The sequence below is a fragment of the Panthera tigris genome, chromosome C1 (genome assembly GCF_018350195.1).
Source record: "Panthera tigris isolate Pti1 chromosome C1, P.tigris_Pti1_mat1.1, whole genome shotgun sequence".
In the NCBI taxonomy this organism is placed as follows: domain Eukaryota; kingdom Metazoa; phylum Chordata; class Mammalia; order Carnivora; family Felidae; genus Panthera; species Panthera tigris.
Window position 1 is genome coordinate 70,424,772 of NC_056667.1, and position 19,186 is coordinate 70,443,957.

General features: G+C 39.9%; 1 protein-coding gene across 1 annotated transcript in view; it reads right to left on the bottom strand.

Moving 5' to 3' along the window:
* Window positions 1–18,763, bottom strand: part of LOC102971100 (uricase) — a 36,554-nt gene extending 17,791 nt beyond the window's left edge. Inside the window, exons 1-4 of the mRNA XM_007079184.3 lie at window positions 18,656–18,763; window positions 8,611–8,829; window positions 5,494–5,610; window positions 5,315–5,393 (exon numbers count right to left, since the gene is read on the bottom strand). Coding sequence (XP_007079246.2) covers window positions 5,315–5,393; window positions 5,494–5,610; window positions 8,611–8,829; window positions 18,656–18,763 — 523 coding nt within the window. The remainder of the gene's footprint in view (window positions 1–5,314; window positions 5,394–5,493; window positions 5,611–8,610; window positions 8,830–18,655) is intronic.
* Window positions 18,764–19,186: the final 423 nt, after the last annotated feature.

The following is a 19,186-nucleotide window of genomic DNA, read 5'->3' on the forward strand; positions in this document are numbered from 1 at the left end:
TTATACACCACAGCACGGGGGAAGTGCACTGCAGGTCCTCACCACTCCAGGGACTATCCAAAATGACCAAACGGAAGAATTCCCCTCAGAAGAATCTCCAGGAAATAACAACAGCTAATGAACTGATCAAAAAGGATTTAAATAATATAACAGAAAGTGAATTTAGAATAATACTCATAAAATTAATCGCTGGACTTGAAAACAGTATAGAGGACAGCAGAGAATCTCTTGCTACAGAGATCAAGGGACTAAGGAACAGTCACGAGGAGCTGAAAAGCACTTTAAACGAAATGCAAAACAAAATGGAAATGACGACGGCTCGGATTGAAGAGGCAGAGGAGAGAATAGGTGAACTAGAAGATAAAGTTATGGAAAAAGAGGAAGCTGAGAGAAAGAGAGATAAAAAAATCCAGGAGTATGAGGGAAAAATCAGAGAACTAAGTGATACACTAAAAAGAAATAATATACGCATAATTGGTATCCCAGAGGAGGAAGAGAGAGGGAAAGGTGCTGAAGGGGTACTTGAAGAAATTATAACTGAGAACTTCCCTGAATTGGGGAAGGAAAAAGGCATTGAAATCCAAGAGGCACAGAGAACTCCCTTCAGACGTAACTTGAATCGATCTTCTGCACGACATATCATAGTGAAACTGGCAAAATACAAGGATAAAGAGAAAATTCTGAAAGCAGCAAGGGATAAACGTGCCCTCACATATAAAGGGAGACCTATAAGACTCGTGACTGATCTCTCTTTTGAAACTTGGCAGGCCAGAAAGGATTGGCACGATATCTTCAGTGTGCTAAACAGAAAAAATATGCAGCCGAGAATCCTTTATCCAGCAAGTCTGTCATTTAGAATAGAAGGAGAGATAAAGGTCTTCCCAAACAAACAAAAACTGAAGGAATTTGTCACCACTAAACCAGCCCTACAAGAGATCCTAAGGGGGATCCTGTGAGACAAAGTACCAGAGACATCACTACAAGCATAAAACATACAGACATCACAATGACTCTAAACCCGTATCTTTCTATAATAACACTGAATGTAAATGGACTAAATGCGCCAACCAAAAGACATAGGGTATCAGAATGGATAAAAAAACAAGACCCATCTATTTGCTGTCTACAAGAGACTCATTTTAGATCTGAGGACACCTTTAGATTGAGAGTGAGGGGATGGAGAACTATTTATCATGCTACTGGAAGCCAAAAGAAAGCTGGAATAGCCATACTTATATCAGACAAACTAGACTTTAAATTAAAGGCTGTAACAAGAGATGAAGAAGGGCATTATATAATAATTACAGGGTCTATCCATCAGGAAGAGCTAACAATTATAAATGTCTATGCGCCGAATACCAGAGCCCCCAGATATATAAAACAATTACTCATAAACATAAGCAACCTTATTGATAAGAATGTGGTCATTGCAGGGGACTTTAACACCCCACTTAGAGAAATGGATAGATCATCTAGACACACGGTCAATAAAGAAACAAGGGCCCTGAATGATACATTGGATCAGATGGACTTGACAGATCTATTTAGAACTCTGCATCCCAAAGCAACAGAATATACTTTCTTCTCGAGTGCACATGGAACATTCTCCAAGATAGATCATATATTGGGTCACAAAACAGCCCTTCATAAGTTTACAAGAATTGAAATTATACCATGCATACTTTCAGACCACAATGCTATGAAGCTTGAAATCAACCACAGGAAAAAGTCTGGAAAACCTCCAAAAGCATGGAGGTTAAAGAACACCCTACTAATGAATGAGTGGGTCAACCAGGCAGTTAGAGAAGAAATTAAAAAATATATGGAAACAAACGAAAATGAAAATACAACAATCCAAACGCTTTGGGATGCAGCGAAGGCAGTCCTGAGAGGAAAATACATTGCAATCCAGGCCTATCTCAAGAAACAAGAAAAATCCCAAATACAAAATCCAACAGCACACCTAAAGGAAATAGAAGCAGAACAGCAAAGGCAGCCTAAACCCAGCAGAAGAAGAGAAAGAATAAAGATCAGAGCAGAAATAAACAATATAGAATCTAAAAAAACTGTAGAGCAGATCAATGAAACCAAGAGTTGGTTTTTTGAAAAAATAAACAAAATTGACAAACCTCTAGCCAGGCTTCTCAAAAAGAAAAGGGAGATGACCCAAATAGATAAAATCATGAATGAAAATGGAATTATTACAACCAATCCCTCAGAGATACAAACAATTATCAGGGAATACTATGAAAAATTATATGCCAACAAATTGGACAACCTGGAAGAAATGGACAAATTCCTAAACACCCACACTCTTCCAAAACTCAATCAGGAGGAAATAGAAAGCTTGAACAGACCCATAACCAGCGAAGAAATTGAATCGGTTATCAAAAATCTCCCAACAAATAAGAGTCCAGGACCAGATGGCTTCCCAGGGGAGTTCTACCAGATGTTTAAAGCAGAGATAATACCTATCCTTCTCAAGCGATTCCAAGAAATAGAAAGGGAGGGAAAACTTCCAGACTCATTCTATGAAGCCAGTATGACTTTGATTCCTAAACCAGACAGAGACCCAGTAAAAAAAGAGAACTACAGGCCAATATCCCTGATGAATATGGATGCAAAAATTCTCAATAAGATACTAGCAAATCGAATTCAATGGCATATAAAAAGAATTATTCACCATGATCAAGTGGGATTCATTCCTGGGATGCAGGGCTGGTTTAACATTCGCAAATCAATCAACGTGATACATCACATTAACAAAAAAAAAGAGAAGAACCATATGATCCTGTCAATCAATGCAGAAAAGGCCTTTGACAAAATCCAGCACCCTTTCTTAATAAAAACCCTTGAGAAAGTCGGGATAGAAGGAACATACTTAAAGATCATAAAAGCCATTTATGAAAAGCCCACAGCTAACATCATCCTCAATAGGGAAAAACTGAGAGCTTTTTCCCTGAGATCAGGAACACGACAGGGATGCCCACTCTCACCGCTGTTGTTTAACATAGTGCTGGAAGTTCTAGCATCAGCAATCAGACAACAAAAGGAAATCAAAGGCATCAAAATTGGCAAAGATGAAGTCAAGCTTTCGCTTTTTGCAGATGACATGATATTATACATGGAAAATCCAATAGACTCCACCAAAAGTCTGCTAGAACTGATACATGAATTCAGCAAAGTTGCAGGATACAAAATCAACGTACAGAAATCAGTTGCATTCTTATACACTAACAATGAAGCAACAGAAAGACAAATAAAGAAACTGATCCCATTCACAATTGCACCAAGAAGCATAAAATACCTAGGAATAAATCTAACCAAAGATGTAAAAGATGTGTATGCTGAAAACTATAGAAAGCTTATGAAGGTAATTGAAGAAGATTTAAAGAAATGGAAAGACATTCCCTGCTCATGGATTGGAAGAATAAATATTGTCAAAATGTCAATACTACCCAAAGCTATCTACACATTCAATGCAATCCCAATCAAAATTGCACCAGCATTCTTCTCAAAACTAGAATAAGCAATCCTAAAATTCATATGGAACCACAAAAGCCCTCGAATAGCCAAAGTAATTTTGAAGAAGACCAAAGCAGGAGGCATCACAATCCCAGACTTTAGCCTCTACTACAAAGCTGTCATCATCAAGACAGCATGGTATTGGCACAAAAACAGACACATAGACCAATGGAATAGGATAGAAACCCCAGAACTAGACCCACAAACGTATGGCCAACTCATCTTTGACAAAGCAAGAAAGAACATCCAATGGAAAAAAGACAGTCTCTTTAACAAATGGTGCTGGGAGAACTGGACAGCAACATGCAGAAGGTTGAAACTAGACCACTTTCTCACACCATTCACAAAAATAAACTCAAAATGGATAAAGGACCTGAATGTGAGACAGGAAACCATCAAAACCTTAGAGGAGAAAGTAGGAAAAGACCTCTCTGACCTCAGCCGTAGCAATCTCTTACTCAACACATCCCCAAAGGCAAGGGAATTAAAAGCAAAAATGAACTACTGGGACCTTATGAAGATAAAAAGCTTCTGCAAAGCAAAGGAAACAACCAACAAAACTAAAAGGCAACCAACGGAATGGGAAAAGATATTTGCAAATGACATATCAGACAAAGGGCTAGTATCCAAAATCTATAAAGAGCTCACCAAACTCCACACCCGAAAAACAACCCAGTGAAGAAATGGGCAGAAAACATGAATAGACACTTCTCTAAAGAAAACATCCGGATGGCCAACAGGCACATGAAAAGATGCTCAACGTCGCTCCTCATCAGGGAAATACAAATCAAAACCACACTCAGATATCACCTCACACCAGTCAGAGTGGCCAAAATGAACAAATCAGGAGACTATAGATGCTGGCGAGGATGTGGAGAAACGGGAACACTCTTGCACTGTTGGTGGGGATGCAAATTGGTGCAGCCGCTCTGGAAAGCAGTGTGGAGGTTCCTCAGAAAATTAAAAATAGACCTACCCTATGACCCAGCAATAGCACTGCTAGGAATTTATCCAAGGGATACAGGAGTACTGATGCATAGGGGCACTTGTACCCCAATGTTTATAGCAGCACTCTCAACAATAGCCATATTATGGAAAGAGCCTAAAGGTCCATCAACTGATGAATGGATAAAGAAATTGTGGTTTATACACACAATGGAATACTACGTGGCAATGAGAAAAAATGAAATATGGCCTTTTGTAGCAACGTGGATGGAACTGGAGAGTGTGATGCTAAGTGCAATAAGCCATACAGAGAAAGACAGATACCATATGGTTTCACTCTTATGTGGATCCTGAGAAACGTAACAGAAACCCATGGGGGAGGGGAAGAAAAAAAAAAAAAGAGGTTAGAGTGGGAGAGAGCCAAAGCATAAGAGACTGTTAAAAACTGAGAACAAACTGAGGGTTGATGGGGGGTGGGAGGGAGGGGAGGGTGGGTGATGGGTATTGAGGAGGGCACCTTTTGGGATGAGCACTGGGTGTTGTATGGAAACCAATTTGACAGTAAATTTCATATATTAAATAAATAAATAAATAAATAAATAAAATATAAAAAAAGAAAAAGAAAAAGAAAACCAAAACAGGAGGCATCACAATCCCAGAATGAATGAATAAATAAATAAATAAATAAATATACTCCAGAGTCACAGTGCTCATTCCCATCTCAGATTTAAATGCCTTCAAAATCCTCAACAGTTTTCCTCGATATTAATAAACGGAATTGTTTGGAAGAAAAAAATATTGAAATTGCTATTGTAGAATCAAAGCATGAAAAATATTTTCTTACCACTCCTCATCTGTTCCACCTCACAGAAGTGCGTTCCAGTGGGAGTGTGAATAAATGCATGGACATGCTTAACTCCATTCTGAAAATTAGGAACAAAAAATCGTTTCCAGTAAAATTTCAGCATATGTCATAAAGCCAATTTCTTTAATTAAACCGAGAGCACAAATAACTGAGCAAACCTTTTCAAGACGCTTCCAGGGGACTTCTTCCACGTAGACTTGAGCTCGGATGACATGGTCAAAAGAGGAAAGGAAATGCTCACAGATGCTCATTGCAAAAGTTTCTATGCTTTTGATCTGTAAAGTGAAACAAAATGCTAGTGATCAGAAATACCTGCCCCATTTAAAAATAGTTTGTAAATATCCACGGAGTTCTCTTTCCTGTTCAAATCCTTTTCAGAATCAGGTAAATATACATTTTGAAAGAACCATGAGACATGAATTGGTCCTTATCCCAAATTTTCATATGGTCTCCTAAATGTAGTTAATACAGCAGCATTACTGGGGTGAGACTACCCTGTTTTTAAAAGAAACCTGTTTTTCAGGAAGAAATGTGTCAATCAATGGATGAGCACAAGAAAACTTAACATTTAGATTCTCCTTTCGGTGAGCTCAGTCATCACCCACGCCAACGACAATACTATGGTGGACTCCAAAACATTCTGGTGTCTCTATGAGGTTGCCAAATGGGCCTCCCAGTTTCCCAGGGGAAAACATTAACACAGGGCCACTTCTGCTTCCTTGCTTTGCAAACAGACCTTCGATTGACTATCCCTCACTCCCACCCCCATGAAGCAGCTCCCTACTTCCACACAAATTCTTCATAATAATCTCTAGACAATGTGTTATGGTCTTAGCAGAGTCTACAGATGATTTATGGCTTGCGTAAGGTGGACTATTTGTACAGGTTTCCCCAGGATAGTTCTGTTTTATGCCTGTTGTCCCAGAATAATTATTTAGCATCTTATTTCACTCTCAGAAGTGTCCTAGTTTGGAAAAAAAAAATACTAACTCAAAAAGATATATGCACCCCCATGTTCATTGCAGCATTATTTGCAATAACCAAAATATGGAAACAACTTAAGTATCCTGTCAGTGGATAAATGCATAAAGAAAATGTAATATATATTGGTAATATACATAATGGTGTATATATTTATTTATATGGTGTGTGTGTGTGTGTATATATATATATATATATAGTGTGTGCGTGTGTGTGTGTGTATATATATATATATAATGTATATTCATCTAAAAAGGAGTGAATCTTGACATTTGTGGTAACACAGATCATAGATGAACTTTGATGGGATTATGCTAAGAGAAATAAGTCAGGAAAAGACGAACACCATATGTTCTCACTTATATGTGGAATCTAAACAAAACAAAAACAAACAAACAAAATCAAGTTCATAGATACAGAGAACCGATTGGTGGTTGCCAGGAGAGAAGAGATAGGCAAAGTGGGTGAAGGGAGTCAAAACAAACTTCCAGTTATAAAATTAGTAATCATGGGGATGTAATATACAAGACAGGAAATACAGTTAATAATACTATATTATGTATTTGAAAGTAGCTAAGAGACAACTCTTAAAATTTCTGATGACAAGAAATAAAAATTTATTTCACCATATACACAAATATCAAACCATCATGTTGTGCACCTGAAATATAAAGTTGTATGCCAATTATATCTCAATTTAAAAAAACAAAAGAAAAAAAAGTGCCACCTTGTTTTAGATAAGAAATTATATGGTCACTCTATCTACAATGAATGAATTTGAATTGTCTTTAAGATCCAGGTCCATTCCTTCACTTCTCTGCATCTCTCACATAGCAAAGGAAATATGGGAATCTGTGTTACCTGGCCCTCTTTTGTAGTGCAGTACCGTAGCCTATTTTCAATTTATTTTTTTAAGAGAGCAATGCCTTTTTCTATAGCCATGTTTGTGCATACTGGGCCACTCTGAATAGCAAGAAAAAGGTTCGGGGTGGAGCTAGGCCTTGCAGAAATTATATTTCAATTAGTTGGTTCATTTCATGCATTCTGAGTGTGGATTTCATGCAAAAGCATGAGAAAAGAAACTTTCTAGTCTACATTTCTTGTCTTTTTAGACTTCTTTGCAAAAAGAAAAATCATCTTGAGTTTCCCAGAAATCTGCTGGAGGTCCGACACAGCTTCCCTCACACTTAAACTAGAAGTTGAAGTGCTAAAATATCAGATACTATCAGCTCCAAGACTCTCTTGAAGAATACAGCTACCAACATATATGGATACTAAGTGGTCATGCAGTTGAGAACATTAGGAAGCCATTAAAAATTGGACCAATAGATTTCAAAATATATCTTCTACTCAAGATTTTCTTCTATAGTAACATCAGGAAGAGAAATGGTACTTCTTCTATAAATGTACACCATTCTAAAAGAAAAAAAAAAATAGGTAACAGGAATCAAAGAAATGCATGACAAAAAATGTGTAAAAATTCTATTCTGAAATCCTCCCAGGGCTTTGATTTGCCAATGATCCTAATTAAGAGAGAACATGTAAATTTGTCAGATAGGATTCTCTTCCTAAAAGATGTAGTAAGTTGAGAACCAAAAAAAGCAAAGAAATGAGATTAAGAGGGGAAAAAAAGAAAAAAGCTTTTCTGTAAGGCTGAGAATTTTAGAATCCAAAAGAAAAAGAATTAGTGGCCTAAATGTAAAAATAGGGTTAGAAAGTAAAGGGAACTTGGGGCGCCTGGGTGGCTCAGTCGTTTGGGCGGCCAACTTCGGCTCAGGTCATGATCTCATGGTCAGTGAGTTCGAGCACCGCGTCGGGCTCTGTGCTGACAGCTCAGAGCCTGGAGCCTGTTTCGGATTCTGTGTCTCCCTCTCTCTGACCCTCCCCCGTTCATGCTCTGTCTCTCTCTGTCTCAAAAATAAATAAACGTTAAAAATTAAAAAAAAAAAAAAAAAGAAGAAGAGAAAGAAAGTAAAGGGAACTTGCAGTAAGCAAGTGATATACTCATGTTATAGTTTAGTGAATTCTGCATCAAGATAGGTAACAACATAGGGGTGCCTGGGTGGCTCAGTCGGTTAAGTGTCTGGCTTCGGCTCAGGTCATAATCTTGTTTGGTGAGTTCGAGCCCCACATTGGTCTCTGTGCCGACAGCTCAGAGTCTGGAGACTGCTTCAGATTCCGTGCCTCTCTCTCTGTTCCGCCCCTATGCGCACTCTGTCTCTCTCTCTCAAAAATAAATAAACATTTAAAAAAAATTTTTTTAAAGACAGGCAGCATCTAAGAATGATACATACCCCTTTAAATTTTGCCAAGACGTGAACTGTGTTCTTGATGGTGTCTGTGGGGATGATGTCTGAATTATCTCCATGCAGATAATCTTTTTTGGAGCTCAGAGTAAGTTGCACCGAAGTTGCCACCTCTTTAATGCTGTGATATTTCCCATCTCGCTGAATATGGAGAACTTTTACCATATCCTTCCCATAGCCGGTTCGGACAAACTCCACCTCCTCATTCTGCAATGAAGAAACACTGTCATCGTATTGAAGAAAGATACATGAAAACAAAAAGTCACCTGCAAGTTCTTCAAGCCTTGATTTAATCGTATAATTATAAAAGGTGAGAGTTAAGAGTATTCATGAAAGCAAGACCCTATCCTACCTTTGAAGAAAAACGGGAACTTTTATGGAGAAAAGAGAATTGCAAGAAACATGAAAATATATCAAACTCGCCTGAAGACAGACAGGTAGATGGCTTTCTTGATAATATTAAGTAATAATAATAATAGTAACAGTATCTCCTGGACCAAACTATTTACTCTGTTTTATTTAATAACTGCTCACTCAATCCTTGGAACAGCTCTGAACTAATATTGTTCCCATTTCACAGAGGGAGAACCTGAGGTTCAGAGTGTAAGTGACTAGCTCTACTTCACACAGCGAGTAAAGGATAGAGCCAACAATTCATACTCAGATCCGTGGGCTCCAAAGTTTATTCTCCTAACCACTATGCAGACTGCCATTCTTCTACAAAAATGTGTGACTATGTTAACTGAAAATAATTATATCCTGTTTTTTTTTAAACAGAGTGATATTCTGGAGAAAATGCCCTATGATCACTAAAAAAAATTTGAAAATTGCTTCCCCTTCTTGCTGCCGGGAAGAAGAGTAATTAGTGACAGGGTCCAGATTCCCTTCAGGAGTGCAGAGCCAGGCCATCTGGCTGCAGGAAAAGCTATGCTTTTAGCAAACAGACACTTAATAAAAGCCTGGTGATTGACTCATTAGTGCCCTTATTTGGAGCTGGCGCTCTCACGAGCAAATACATCCATCTCCACTGCTAGGATTCATAAGATTTGTCCCTGGGCTTTACTGGTGTTTGAAAGAAGAGGCAAGCATCAAAACTGAACATTAAGATGATAATGCCAGAAAGTGACAAAAAGAAAAGTAAATGAAAAACAACATGCAGTGAGAGTCTGGGGAGGGTCACAAAGAAGGAACCTCACCTGCTAATTGCACATAGGCTACCTAAAAATTTGTTTACATAAAGCATCACCAGATCCTCTGGGAGGAGTGGTAAAATACTAGCCAACATCAGAAATTATTGTTATGTTCTTAAGCAAAGTGGGAGATATGGGAGGTTGTCTTCAGTCTTGGGGACACAGCATTCCTGGTAAGGCATGCTGCTGATTTAAGGGACAACTCTTGGAAAGGCCCCTTAAAAGCCTCTGACCCAATTTTGGAGGGACTCATCTTCTAGGAAAGGATCAATGAGAAAACCCAAAGAGCAGACTTAGAGGATCTTAATAAGAGCTATAACACTGATGGGAAAAGAGTCACTGCTTGTGGTTGCAGGGGCTTTGGAATCAGACCACGTTCAAACTCTATCTTGCCATCTACAGCTTTGTGGCTTGCAACAAATAATTTGTTGGCTCTAAGTCCTTAGTTTCCCCAGCTGTACAAATGGAGATAACCACCCCTACTTGTAGGAGTTGCTGGTGAAAGGGCTGACTCGGTTCCTAGTACCTAGCTACAGTGAGGTCAACCCCAGCAAAAGTGGCCACGTCAGGCCTGGCTGTGGGCACAGCCCCAGCAGAGACAGTAGATGGGACTTTGAGTAAAGGCACCGGTTTTTAGAGTAGAGAGCACTGTTGGCAGCAGTCAGAGGAAGACTGTGATGTGTCTTTTGAGCCACAAGGAATTCCACCTGGGGGAGGAAGGCACTTGGCTGGCTGGGGGCCCCTGGATGGCATGAACGAGGATCCAGAACCAAAGGTCTCCGAGATTGTCCATCAGCCCCGGGATACACATGAATATTACTTCTCAGTCCTATCCACTGCCATTAAACACCTAAGCTATGGTAGCTCGGTCTGTGAAAGCAAGTGGTTCCTGCATGGCACATAGATTCAGGGGCACCTGGGTGGCTCTGACGGTTGAGCACCTGAGTGTGAATCAGGTCATGATCTCACGGTTTGTGAGTTCAAGCCCTACATAGGGCTCACTGCTGTCAGTACAGAGCCAATTCGAATCCTCTCTTCCCTTCCCCTGCTGGCTCTCTCTCTCTCAAAAACAAATAAGCATTTTTTTTTTTTTTAAAGAAAGATTCAGTGACAGCCACCCTTCAGATCCCTAACTTTGCTCTCATCTTGCCACAGCCTGTTTCAAACTCTGCTTCAGCTATCCCGAGCTGATTGTACTTGCCCAGGCTCAGCAGCCTTTCTCTGCCTGTAGGCTTTGAATATGCTATTCCTTCTTTCCTGAACACCCTTTCTCTTCCTTCTGCCCAACTACCGACCCCTTCTGTCACCTGCCTAACTTCTTCTGGTCAACCTTCAGGTCTCAGATGCCACTTCTCCCGCGGGGAATCAGCCAGCCCTTCAAGGTCTGGTGCCCCTTCTGTATGCCCTGGAAATACTGTTATCGCCTTATCACAGTCTTTATCATATTATATTGCAATTGCCTCATCATGTGTTTGATTTGTCCAAAAATGGGAAATTATGCAGGAACAATTCTCAGTTGTCACGGCAACCCCAGTGCTCAGCACAGTGCCTAGAACACAAATAGGTGCTTAATAAACGCGTTGCGAACGAATGAATGGTGCACCCCCACCTCCACCTCTTGCGTGGTGACACGGAATAGTTCATGAAAACACCCAAAAGATTTCAATACAGGAATTGTCACTTCAACTCAATCCCCAATCAGGAAGTTCCTCTTCTGGGGAAAGCGGGGAAGGCGCCATCTGCCGTCTGATCACCACGGCCTGGAGATCACAGGCACAGCCGACTGGAGAACAAAGACCCAGGAAGGACCAAACTGAGTGTAGAGAGAGTCAGCCATGCGGCACAAAGTGCTCACCCTGCTTAACAAGACAGAGCACTCCGCACAGCGCAGCCCTCCCGGAGTTTCTGCACGAGGCGCGCAGGAGAGGTCAGCACTCCTCAGCAAGCTCCTGACCGGAGCAGAGCTTGAGTCGTTACACTTGCTGGGTAGTAAGTCAGAAGAAAAAGGACGTCACCATGAGGATGGAGCAGAAGGGAACAAGAACGGTGTGGGACGCCCGGAAGTCTCTTGGTAGGACCCGACAGAACAGATAACGGTCCAGACCAGAAATGAGGCTGTCCCCCCAGTAGGACTCCCCCCAGTTCTGTAGTCCAAGAAATCGGAAGTAGGTGCCAGAACTCTGTCCTGTATAAAGCACAGTATGGTGCAGAGATCCATGTGCATGATAGCTGCACAATGAGATACCATGAAAGGTCGCTCTCATCTGGAGGGTTGGCAGGTGGCTGAGAGGGTAGGCTCTGGGCTCTGGAATGAGGCAGCACAGGTGTGAGTGAGTCTTTGTTCTGCCACCTATTAGCTCTGTACTTGGAGGTCAATGCCTCCATCTATAAAATGGGTATAAGAGTAGTGCCCACTCTCAGGATTGCTGTGAAGATAACATGAGGAAAAAGAAAAAGCACTCAGAAAAGTGCCTGACAAATAGTAAGTGTTTAATAAATGTTAGCCGTCATTATCATTGATAAATAATAACTAGATGTCGAATTTTGCATCAAAGGGTCCTTCCAATCACTGTTGGAGAGAAATCCCCAGGTTACACACCAATCCAGAAAGACTGCTGCTAGTATAAGGCGTCCTTCTGCCTTCATACTTCGGTTGTCCTTCTTTGGGCTTGTGTGGCTTCAGGAAACAAAGTCGCAAAAGGAAACTCAATTTCCCAGAGTAAAACTCTGGACAGAACATCAGAAGGAATACATCTTTACCAGGCTCTATAAAAGAAAACTCCCTTTTTCTTAGACATGTCTTGAAAGATAAGGGGATGGAAATCATTACTTATCTGCAAGTAAGACTGGAGAGAACTCTCAGAGATTTTAAATTAATCTTATTTTTCACTTCTGTAATGAGCTAGTGAGTGTTCTCTTATTTGCAGGCCATGGTGAAAGTGCTAGTGGTTATCGCTACAGGACGAGACGTTCTTAGCCAGGAATCTGTTAACTTCTAGAAGGTCCAGTGGATAGGTTTGAGGTGGAAAATATTAAGGAAGATTTTTTTTTAAAATTTTTTTGTAAGTTCAAATTTTATTTTTTTAAGTTTATTTTTATTATTTATTTTGTGAAAGCGAGTAGGAGAGCGACAGAGAGAGAAAGGGAGAGAGAACCCCAAGCAGGTTCCGCACTGTCAGCACCGAGCCCCACGCGAACCGTGAGATCATGACCTGAGCTGAAATCAACAGTCGAACACCTGACCGACTGGGCCACCCAAGTACCCCATGTAAATTTAAATTTTAAAATGACTAGCATTTTCTCTTAAGTCTTTGAAGAGCTTCTGTAAGCCTCGTGTCTTCCCTCCATACCAGAGAGAAATGTAGAAGTGGTACAGCTATTTAGGTCCTGTCATACAGGCATAAAAATCAACTCTGTTGCAGCGTGTCCGGATGTAAGAACTGTGCAGGGAGACAAGCCTCTCTCTCTGTCTTTGGAATGTGCTGGAGAAGTTCTTCCAATTCTGTGCCCAGGTTTTTCCTTTGCCTGACGTTTTCTTGGGCATTCATGAACAAAAAGATTTCAGAGAAAGATGCTGAACTAATGTGAGAAAAAGAAACACTCATCCGAACCATTTTAATATCTCTTTGGTGGATCTTAACAATACATAAGGATAAGAACAATAACGGTGAATCATAACCTTAGAAGCAGCTGGTATTTTTTTGGCTGCCTCGGATCTACTCAATGTCAGATGGAAAAATATTGATATCTAGCAGAAAATGTCATGTTGCTTTAAGCTGCAGAATGGCTTATTTTTGCTAGCAAGGGGGTATGACTCTAAAAGGATTTGTCAAGCAGATGCTTCAGAAACAGTCAAACAAGTCATATGCATAATTATGGTAGAAAGAAGGTGACCTGTTACCTAATGAAGAATCCATTTACAGGTGCTTAGTTATTTTCATACTTCTGCCTATTACAAAGGAAGAGAAACTCATCACTAAATGTCACAGGCAATGCTAATTTTCTCGCCGACCTCTCCACAGCACCAATAGCCTTAGGGCTGGGAACTGAACCAGGGAAACCCCTCAGGAGCCTCTCGGATTGGGGGCAGGAAATTCCACAACAAAGAAGTGATGGAGACCTCCAAGAATGCAGTTGGAAGAAAATTTTACTGAAATGCACACATTGAAAGAGAATCTCTTTCCAAATGTGTAAGTCTTGAAAATAAAAACAACCATTTAGTGAGGGTTTCATATATGTCAGGAACTTTGCGTATATTATTCCCTCTAGTCCTTTGTAAGAACCCTGTGAAGTGGATATTTTGATCCAAGTTTGACCGCGGGAAGTATGAGGGTTAGGTGTCCTGCCAAGGTCACGCTGTTACTAGTGACAGAGGTAGGAAAGGAGAGCCCAGTCCATTTGCTTCCAAATGACACGCTCTTTCCCACTACAAGCAGAGTCCCTATACCCCCTTGATGGTTAGCCCACTCTTTAGAGAAAGAAGGGAACCATTCTGATCCCAACAGAAGGAGAGAAATGGCCATGTTACTGCAGAAACTTGAATTCCTATGCCATTTTTTAAATTCCACTCATTGGAATCTGAATTATCTTATCTACTCCACACACACACACACACACACACACACACACACACAAACAACAAACAAACAAAAACCCCTGCAATTTAAGAGGAAGAACGCTATTTTAAAAGAAACTAAGTCAGAGATGGTAAGTGAGCTGCCCAAAGCCACATAGCTAACAGGCAGGCTCGTACAGTGGAAAAAGAGCCCTTCTGAGACTGAAGAGCCTTATTCTGCTTACTGTGTACCAGGCTGAACTTACCCAATGCCCAGAGGTACCCCCTGCCCAAACCACCACTTTTTCTGGAACTTTAGTCATTTGTTAAAATTACAGGGGAATTCTAAGCTCACATGGACTCCGTGGGTATGGCAAGGCTGTTCACATTGCAAAAGTACAGGGAGAATGAAAGGCTGACTGCCCTTTGGGGCAGAATGAAAATTCAGCTTTGTGTCTTCAATAACAAGATGCTACCTTTGAGTCAAACACTGACTTTTATCTGGGTAAGGACTACTGCAAACATGAGCGATATAAGTTTATTTGCGGTCTTTAAAACCACATCGCCAAAGGACCCTTTTTGTCCATCTGCAAAGATAAAGAAATAACTGTGTCACAGAGGAAAAGGAAACAAGGTGGGAAGAATGAGCATTTAATAAGCATTAGTCATGTGCCACAGGCTATGCACACAGTATCTCACTGAATCCTGAGAGCGTATGCTATGAAAGTACAGATCATGAGCCACCTTTAGAAAAGGAAGTTGATACTGTTGAGGTTAAGTAGTTTGGTCAAAACTACATGGCGTGTAAGAGGTAGGGCCAGGCATGGAACCCAGGTCTGCCTGATTATTTTCACTATACCCAGCTGCCTCCTTGACAAAACATTATAATAACGTTCTTTAAAATGGGATTTTACCTACCTACATACTCATTTTTATTTATTTATCTGATTAGATTTAATTCATCCTAAATTCCACATAACCCCAAAATAGAAATCTCTGAAATCTTTTTCATTTAATCCATTCATTCATCTATATTTATTCAGCCCCTTCTAGGTGATAAGCACCATGGTAAGTGCTAGAGATACAATAGCAAACCAGTCAGACATTGTTCTGCCCTGATACAAGGGCATTATACACTAGATAGGGGTTATACACTAGAACAAACTTTCTCAGTAAAGAATCAAAAAGTTGGTATTTTAGGCTTTGCAGGCCATATGGTCTCTGTTGCAACTGCTCAACTCTGCCATTATAGCAGAAATAGTTATACGTAATACATCAGTGAATGGGTGTCACTGTGTTCCAATAAAACTTTATAGAAACAGGCAGTGGGCCAGATTTGGCTGACCCTCGCTCTTGAGAGGAAGACTCAGAAAAGTAACCAAGTAATTAGAATACATTGTAATAATTGCTCTAATTGAACAAATACAGCAAAGTCTGGGATACCTAAACCAGATTAAGAGAGATCAAAGATAGTTTCCAGGAGGGACTGGCATCCATAGAGCTATGAATGATGAGTAGGAATTAACAAAATAAAATTCTCTGACCCTCTTCCTTTAATTCTACTTATAGCTTCCTTTAACAACATTTTTCATGAACAATTCTTTGTTTTACAAATGCCTGAATCATGTTGCTTGTCTCATTGATTTTCATCAAAATAATTCAAGTCCCCTCCCCTTCCTCCTGCAACAAGAGTATCAACTTTTTCCTTTGGTTTTTCACATTCTAGATTGTATCCAGGATCTGAAGTGGTCTTGTAAAAGTTTGAACATTAAGTTAAAGAGATAGACTCTCTGGCATGTAAATCACACCTCAAAAAGCTATTGAAAATAACTAAACAAAGCCGGCAGCCTGACTTCCAGAAGTCCTCACAGGATGACTAAACTTTGATGAAGCCAGCATAGACCAGGGTGTGGAAAAACCCAACTTAATCTCAATCTCAAAAAGTTCTTACAGATAAAGCTTCAAAGAATACGAATTCACAGCCAAAAATTAAAAAAGCACACAGGGTAGCTTTCAAGGTGTCATGAGAGAGAGCTGCAGAAACAACAGACAGTGAAGTGTGACCTGCAAAGGCTCTAGATACTGGAATCACCAAACACAAAATATAAAATAATATCTTTACTATCTTTACAGAAATCAAAAGAGAAGAGTGAACATATCTCCTTTTTAAAAAACATTTATTTATTTATTTCGAGAGAAAGAGAACACGAGCAGGGGAGGGGCAGAGAGAGTGAGAGAGAGAGAGAGAGAGAGAGAGAGAGAGAGTCCCAAGCAGGCTCCAGTCAGCATAGAGCCCGATATGGGGCTGGAACTCACAAACTGTGAGATCATGACTGAGCCGAAACCAAGAGCCAGATGCTTAACCAACTGAGCCACCCAGGCGCCCCTGAGCATAGCTCCTTCTTGAGACAAGGGTGTACCTTCCCTTGAGCAAAAAACAAGAGACCAGAAAAAAGCCTAAGTAAATTTGAAGGAAAAAAAAAAAAAAAAACAACCCAAAGAACTTCTTAATGCATTAATAAGTGCATTAAGGAACAGATTTAACACAACTGAAGAAATAATTAGATATTTGAAAGAGATAGATTAAGTAACAGATTAATGTTGCCTAAGAGAGAACTTGAGAACGGAAAGATAGATAGATCCAAATAAAGAATCAGGATTAATGAAGACACCGGAGACGGAATATATGCAAGAGACATAGAATGTACCAGGACAATATGACAAGAGAGAATGTGGAAGAGGCACAATTTCAAAGAGATCGGGACTGAGATTTTCCAGAATTACTAGATGAATGAATACAAACCTTCAACTATAAAATAAGAAGCCTATTACCAAGTGAAGAACTCTACCTTGTTCACTACACTGGCCCAACTTACAATGAAGGGGTTTTCTGCTATTTTTAGAGGTAATCATGTCGTGAAGGTATATGTGGTATTTTTGTAATCGTATGCTCCTCGGGCTTCAAAAGAGGGTAACGTGAAAACCATTCTATCCTGTTTGCATTTTCTCCGTCCACCAAATTCAGTTTCTTTCCATAACAGTACTTTGCCATTTTTAGTGAAAGTCAGGACACACTGGAATCTAGGCTTTAGGGTAATGTCGAAATCCTTGGAGCCCCTCAGTACAGCTTTTGATACCTGGTGATTGCATAATAAAGCTTGTTGGCTGACAATCAGCGCCATCAGGTCAGCGACAAGGAGAGATAAGAAGAAAGCTTCCTGAAAGTTACATCTGAAAGAAAGCAACCTAACAGCATTTTTCCAGACTTTGAAATAAAATTGGATTTAGCAAATAGCATCCTAATACAGATGTCCCCCAACCACAGGAAGGGCTCAGGTTATAGTAAAAACAATCTTAGCTATTATTTGTGGATCATTTACTTTTGGCCAGGCACTGTGCTAAGCATACAATGAGGAGAAAATAGGAATTACTTTATATCCTATTCAACAAAGGTTCTTTAGTCTACATAACTGAAAACAAGTTGCTTATCTTCTCTAAATGCATCAATAAATCCTAACCCTCATGTACTTAGTTATTACCATTGTAATACCAAAAGCTATCACAAGATAAAAATAATTTTATTTCATTTTAACTTAGAAAAATAAACCTCATGCTACGAAAATTTTTAAAAATTGATGAAAAGTTTGCAGTTGCTGAAATCTTTTTTTCTGAACGCAATAAAAACATATATAAAACAAAATGATACTCATGGAGGAATGATCAGAAAAAAAAGTTGTTTTGTTTTATTTTGTTTTTTTCTAACTTGATTGGTTGCAAACCTGTCAGATAAGGTACAGCCTTGGCTCAGGTCAGCAAGCCTCAAAGTTGCGAGTGCACTGGCATCACCACAAACTTTATAAAAAATGTAGATTCCTAAGCCCAACTGGGAGAATTCTGAGTTAGCAGGTTTGGGCTAAGACCCAGAATTCTGCCCCTTTTGCAAGCACCACAGGAAAATGTGGGTACATGGTCCAGACACCCCAAACAAAACTCTGTCTTAGGAGAAATAGAGCCTCAGGCCCTCCCTTTCCTACGAACCTTGAATCCTGAACAATTCGAGTTCAACACAGAAGTGATCTGAGTTGCAAGATGCCGGTTTGGTGTGGGTCCCTAAGTGACTGGTCTGGATCCATAATCCAAGGAATAGATCAGAGCTGTCCTTCTGGTAAAGTGCTCCTAATTATGAGAGCATCTTTAAGAAGTGAGTCAAAAGCATCATACACTTAAGGAAATCCTTTTCATATGCCTGTCTCCTCCCTCCCCTCCTGTAAAGAGAGAATGGTCTCACCTTTTTATAGTCATTGTGGTAATAGGCCATTTTCTCTTGGCTTTCAACTTCAAATTTAGTTTCAAGAGTGAGAAAGAATAGTTTGGGCAAAACAGATGTTTGTAACATTTTTTATTTGACCTGAAGGGTGAGCAGTCAATATGTTTACCCGATTGCATTACAACCAATTGGACACCAAGGCCTCTCAAAAGTAGAGCACCAAGTTGAATGGCTAAAACCAGAGGTGGAGGCAATACGTAAACATTTCGTAGAATGTAATTAACATTTCGTAGAATGTATATTTCGTAGAACATAATTAAATTGCTCTTTAAGGCAACCCTTTGAAGTCCACTTGAGGAAAAGTTTACTTAAGATTGAGAATATTAGAAGTGATAGATCCTAATTTTTGCTAAGATTTAAGGTTTTGTCATTTCTGCTTCATGTGTGAACTGCAAGCATTTGCTTTCACTCACAGAGAGGCTAATCGTGAGGGGAAAACGTGAAATACATTTAATTCAACCTCTACTTATCAACATGGAGTTTCCCTGCCCA